Genomic DNA, 6,401 nt, shown 5'->3' on the forward strand with positions numbered 1-6,401 from the left:
TGGCGGGGCGCCACCTTTCAGACTTGCATTGCTGGTTCTACCAACGGCGTCCCTCTCCTGCTTTGCTATCGGGATGATTCGCTGTACTACGAGTTCATTTACCATCGAAATGACTTAGAAGCTGTTATATTAAGATAAAAATCTTGCATAGTGTGCCTTTAAATTAATAATCTTTGCTATACATTTAGCTTGCGTTTTTAAATGGGATTCAAGCAGTGTTAATACTGGCTGACCAGCAGAGGGTGCCAGTGTGCCACACTCAGGTGCCACAGCCTCATAAATGGACTATATGTATGACTCATAGAATGTACAGTTTTTATGGAATGAAAATACTTTTCTTATGGCTACAATTATTACTGCAAGGAGGAAACGAATGCACATGGACATGATGTTTAAGTCCAGTTTTATTTATTCAGACTATTCACAGTGTTTCATCTGCGTATTTAAAAGTGTACATTTTCATTCACTTAGCTTTCTCCAACATGTGGGCTCCGTGCCAGAGTGTACATTTACTTATCCGTTTATTACAAAATTGGAGGCCATAAAAAGTCTTTGCTGAACTGGAACATTTTCTGTTATGTAAAAAACGTTAGTGCAGTCACAGTGAGAACAACAAGAATGCACTTGTCCTCAGATGCTTCCACCCACCCACAGTCCTTATCTTAAAATGTGAATATACTTGAAATATTGAAAACAATGATTTAGAAAAAACAACCTATTTACAACAGGACATGTTTGTAGTTTCTTAACCCAGTACAGTAGTTCTATATAACAGCTCCACCATGAACTTTAAACCTTTTTTTTTTTTCATTTTTGCTAATACAAGCTTGTATGATGAGACAAACAAAACATCACAGACAATATTTACATAGTGTATAACTTCTGCCACGACTTCCCCCTCACATGTGTTTCTATGCTGTGGCATTGAACGTCCCGTGGAAACCGTAGGGGATGTTGACAGGCACCTCAGCCCTGCCCAGCTCCTCAAACGTTTTGGCATCTAAAACCAGGAGGAACGTACTCTTGTCCTGGAGACAGTGAACACAGAAAAACACGTAAGCTTTCCACAGTTAACTCTAAAGCAGTGTAGTAGCCTATGTGATGTGTAGTATGTGTTACAGTTACAGAAGGAGAAATCGATCGCCTTTATCTGAGGCACAGTTGTCCAAAATCTTTTACTGAACCCGACTGACCTCATTCGGAGTGATGACCACAGACAAGATGACACCATCATCCTCCTCTGTGGCATTAGGGGAGGGTACGAAGATGGGTTCAGAGGGATAAAGACCGGGTTGTTCCCACACCTGTAGGAAAGTACAATTGTCAGTCTGGACCTCTAGTCATTTGGAATAACTGCGGAGGTCGTCTGTGATCTTAATCCAGTGCGAATCTGCCATGTCCGTAATTTGTAAAGTATAATTTCCACCGCAGATTACCTACCGCCAAACACAGAGGTCATGTGATAATATTAGTCCCGTGCGAATCGGCATCTCTGTGATTTGGGCTCTTTTTTTTTTTTTTTTTTATTCTTTTAAGGTTTTTTGTATTTTCCGAGCCTTTTTTCTGCCTTTTTCCCGGTCGAGAATTACGGAGGCTGCGTTGGCAATTCTAAATGAAAGTGTTGACAGCATTCTGATGTTTGTGGGCATGCTGGGAAAACAGCAGACAGACACTGACGTGAGAAAGCTGTTCGAGCCGTTCGGCAGCATAGAGGAGTGCACGGTGCTCCACGGGCCCGACGGTGCCAGCAAAGGTAACGTCAGATCAGTAACGGACTGTTACGCATAGGTTACGCAGAGCCTTGACATCATATCCGGGGGATTAATGTCAGTAAATTCGAGTTAAAACACAGACTTTGCTTATTCCGTGCGAATGCGCCGCACGGAACACAGACGTGCTGGGGTAATAAACACAGACGTGCTGGGGTAATTACTGAATCACATGAGGTCCCCAGGTAATACTAGTCCCGTGCGAATAGGGTTTTAGAGTTCAAGTTTGCTGCAGTTTGATTGTCATCATATTTGCATTTAACAAATCTTAAGCTATGTTGTTTATCATATAAATATACTGCAAATTATATACAAATCATACAATATCTTCAAATATATTTACATAAAAAAAACATTGATTTGGAAGTTAGAATGTATCTCTGTTGCATTTGCTACAATATTACAGCATATCACTCTCTACTACATCTACGACTACATCACTGAAAGAGGTCACTTTTGCCTGGAAACATCCGAGAAGGAGAAATGAAACTCGACTCACCTTCATGTGTTTCCCGTGGAGGTCCATCTTGATCAGTGTGTCTCCTACAAGATGTCTGAAGCCGCAGCCATAGAAGTAGCGGTAGGTGTGGGTGTTGTACTTGTTGTAGTTGATCTGAGGGAACTCCAGTCCTCCATATTGATGAAGATCCTCCCCATGGAGGTCCTCATGGGTACAGAAGACCTGCACGGAGGAAAAAAAGCAACCCGGGTAATGAGACTCAGGGAACATTGGCTGTTACAGTGCTATAGTTCATTTCCAAAGTTAACTGGTAAAGTAAGAAATAGGTTTCCTGTCAATGGGTATTAACAGTTGGGATGTTTTACAGAACATTATGAGAACAAAGAAAGATTCAGTGCTTGGAAAAAATAACATGTATTTAAAATAAATGCAGTTAGAATATGAGGCAATGGGGAAAACATGCACCATATGTACAGTGATGTACACAAGGCTGATCGGTCATAACTCTATATGTTAGCAAGATAGTGTGCAATCACACACCTGTCAAAGACAGCCATTAGGAAGTTGTGAATCTCTTGTAAATCATGTCAGCTTACCTTGTTCTTGGCAATTCTTATAGAAGTAGCTTCGCTGTTGGGCTGGTTGTTCAGGTTCTGGCCGTAGGGTGTACCATCATCCACATTGAGAGGCAAAATGAAACGCCGTGGGAAGACTCTACACAAGGTGTTATACACCTGATGGGAAAATATTAACATCTTTTCAGCCTCAAAAAAACGAGCTACTTTACAGTTAAAGTGAAAGCAACTTAAGCACTCCACTATGTTTGGACAAGTGGAGGAAGCGAGGAACGTACAATTCTTTGAGTAGTGACCTTTTTTTAACCCGCTTACCTCATCAAGAGCTTCTCCGGACTTGCGCAGGTTCTGGACGTTGTAGTTAGTGATTGCCTGGCCATCATCTGAAGCACACATATCTATGATCAAGGAGCCGTCCTCCTCATATGCATTGATCTGGTGGAAGGTTGACAGCGGCTTGGCAAAGTACTTAGTAGAGCTTAACTGAAAAGCAGGAATGAATAGAAGAATGAAGGCAACCGCTATTTGTTTAATATACAGTCCAAGCATAATGAATTGGCTGCATTTTAGAAAACTCAAGGGCTGTGTTTGAGCCTTACCTGCCCTGTCTGCTTGTGAATCAGGTGGAAGATAGTGTTGAGTTTTGGGTCCCAGTGAATGCCATTACTGATGCTTTTCCCTGTCAACTTGCCGGTCACAATCTTCAACAGATCCATCTTGATGGGCTGCTCAATGAACACCACGTAGTTCTCAGACATTGCTATAATGGATTGAGATTATATTAGTTTCTACTTCAAATTCTGAAAGTTGAGTTGTAGTTGGCATTGTGTTCATTTTCATAAGGAAACTAGAGATGCCCTAATGCAGCCTTTTCTTTTTGGATACCAATTCTGATACCTCAACTTGGGGTATTGGTCAGTACCCAGTCCCAATCCAATACCAGTGCCCTCTTCTTTCTAAATTCAAAATCTGTGTATCTGAAACAATTTGTTGATTTCTCACATTCTAGTTTGTCAAATGGGAGGATTTTCTTCTTCTCTTTTTCATATACTGTATCATAAACTGGATACCTTTGGGTTTGGGACTTTTGGTCAGACAAAACAGGATTTCAAGCTGTCAGCTTGGGCTCTAGGGATTTTAGGGATAATCTAGGGATAATTAACTGAATAAATAAAGGAAGGAAAGGAAAATTATCATTAGTGAAGCCCTAGATCACATAATATTTGATTAAGACTGGCTTTTATCACATTGGCGAAGAAACAGAATTTAATGTGGATCGGTCGCGTCTGGTCAATACCATGTTCACTTAATAAGGTCAGTATGTGTGCTTATACCGAGCCAGAGTATCTGATCAGTGCATCCTTACAGGAAATCTTCATAGACATCGGGGTAGAAAGTACATTAAGATAGAATCTAACTCCTTTAAATGGATCCATAGTCATGGCTTTGATTTGAGAACTTCTGCTCACCAAAGCTGTGGTAGTAGGATGGTTTGGTCTTGTCCACTGAAGGAATAGAGCACAGCACTGTGGCTCCCTCCAAGGTATCTTCAGGGGTTTCCTTGGTCGGCGGCACTCGGATGATGTTATAGGATGCTCCTGTCAGCACAGATACAATTAGTGTCTCAGTAAAGGTCATCAGACACGTGGGCAGCAGGGTTGTTTTTCTGTACACTTGTCACTTAATACACAGACATGCTGATTGGATGTTACTAAAATACCTTTAGCGGTGTAGGAATTCCCCATATTGTATGTTGTTCCATCGGGATCAGTGTGAGGGTGTGCGGTCGCTCCATTCACGGCAATGAATTTGCTCCAGTCCACCTAGTATACAAATGCATGAGTGCAAAGACTTTGTTAACACTATATTTTTGGATTTTATCCAGCCGTCAACCATAGAATGAGGAGACGCAGTAGCCTGCAAGCCTGCTATAAAGTCATAATAATATTGTATTAGTTTATGACTTGCTTTTACTGTCATGTTTAAAGCACTGGGTCAATAAAATGAACTGCTGTGCGCAGATACTGTATGCCTCCTCAGAATGATCAACAATGACCACATTCAACATTATGTTACCTTTTTAGTTGTCTCTAGTGTCTCAGGGTCCACTTTGTGCATGACATTTGTTTCCGTGCTGACGTAGTAATCACCTTTGTAGGTCACAAAGCTCACATTGGCATTATCTGTGGGCTCTAGAGGGGAGGAATAAGGGGCCTAAGTTAACGACACAGAACAGGACAACCACAACTTTGTGTTCACTTATATTCAATATTTCACATATCTGTAGGTATGTGGAAGTGACCTTAACTGTTTAAGGAAGTTTACATTCAGATTACAGTTCATTCACTGTAGTAAAAGAGTCTGGTTCCTGTTCATGCGGTTTGATAAAATACTCACTTGGTAATTCAAATCTTGACAGGAAGCGCTGGAAGAAGTTTTTACAGGGGTCTGGCATTGTGATAGTGCCAAACTCTGACACTGCGATGCGGTTGTGCTCCTTGTTGGCTTGGTAACTGTCACTGGACAGGAAGCGGCTCTTGTAAGTCACCTGACCGTTGGATATTTTGAACTGGTGCAGGAGAGCCATACCATCGAACCAGTGGTTGAACCTGATAAGAATGGAGGGTGCAGGGGAAAGGAGTCAGCCTTGTGATGTAGCGGCTGCAGTAGATGCATTAACACTTTAACTTCTACTCACTTCTGGTTTCCAATCTCAAACTTCCCAGGCCCGTTTCTCAAGAAGCTGCCATTGATCCATTCTGGGATTTTGCCAGTTATGTTGGTGCAGATGGGCTCGGGGGTGTCCTCCACGGAGCTTACAATCTTCTCAATGCAAGGCAGACCGTGCACATCTGTGAAGTGGTTGATGTTCTTCATAGACTTGGATTTTTTCAGCTCTATGCAAAAAATGGCAAACAAGAGACATTATAATCAATTCAGAAAATAATTGATGTGAAGGTAATTTGTGCATTGCTGCTAGAATCGAATGCTTACCTGAGGCATCTTTCTGCTGATGTGTGATGGTGTCCATGGCTGAAGATTTGTCTCTCGAGTATGTACGCTCCTCCTGTGGTGCTGCTGTTTCTCCAAGACTGGTACTCAGCTTTATATCGTCCTTCTGGCTGTGACGCCCCCTAGAAACAGTCAGATAAGTATGCAAGCAGACATTGATTTCATGCTTGTGTAAGCCTCTACAAAACAGAAGTACTTTGTGATCTCAAGATAATACAAGTGGTAACTTATTCACAGAGATAATCACTTGATCTTACTGACAAGTGGCAAAAATCTTTATAGAAGCCTGTTTTTGGTAACATTGCAATGTTATTGCAATCTCCTATTTCTGGAAATATTATAGAATTTGGGAACTTCCTCTCGTTGGCTGGGATTTTCCATTTGGGTTCATGTGGAGCACTAATGGAGTGTCTGATATCGGCTTATCACACTGTACATTTCCCCAATGTATATCACCCATAAAGATGTGTACTAACCATTTTATGGTTTCCACGGGTACACTGAAAGGTGAATCAGTTAAGTGACAGGACAAGGAATGCAGGGTTGATCAGGGTTTCTTCACAAAGGTTGTAGATGTGTAGGTCG

General features: G+C 41.6%; 1 protein-coding gene across 1 annotated transcript; it reads right to left on the reverse strand.

Moving 5' to 3' along the window:
* Positions 1-386: 386 nt before the first annotated feature.
* bco2b (beta-carotene oxygenase 2b) lies at positions 387-5,914 on the reverse strand. Its single transcript, XM_051397766.1, has 12 exons — positions 5,799-5,914; positions 5,503-5,701; positions 5,202-5,413; positions 4,881-4,996; positions 4,525-4,627; positions 4,274-4,402; positions 3,404-3,564; positions 3,120-3,287; positions 2,826-2,963; positions 2,269-2,451; positions 1,194-1,304; positions 387-1,028 (listed from the first exon to the last, which is right to left on the reverse strand). The coding sequence occupies exons 1-12, from the start codon at positions 5,833-5,835 to the stop codon at positions 912-914; spliced, it is 1,674 nt and encodes a 557-aa protein (XP_051253726.1). The 5' UTR covers positions 5,836-5,914; the 3' UTR covers positions 387-911.
* Positions 5,915-6,401: the final 487 nt, after the last annotated feature.

Source organism: Dicentrarchus labrax, unplaced genomic scaffold, assembly GCF_905237075.1.
Source record: "Dicentrarchus labrax unplaced genomic scaffold, dlabrax2021, whole genome shotgun sequence".
NCBI lineage: Eukaryota > Metazoa > Chordata > Actinopteri > Moronidae > Dicentrarchus > Dicentrarchus labrax.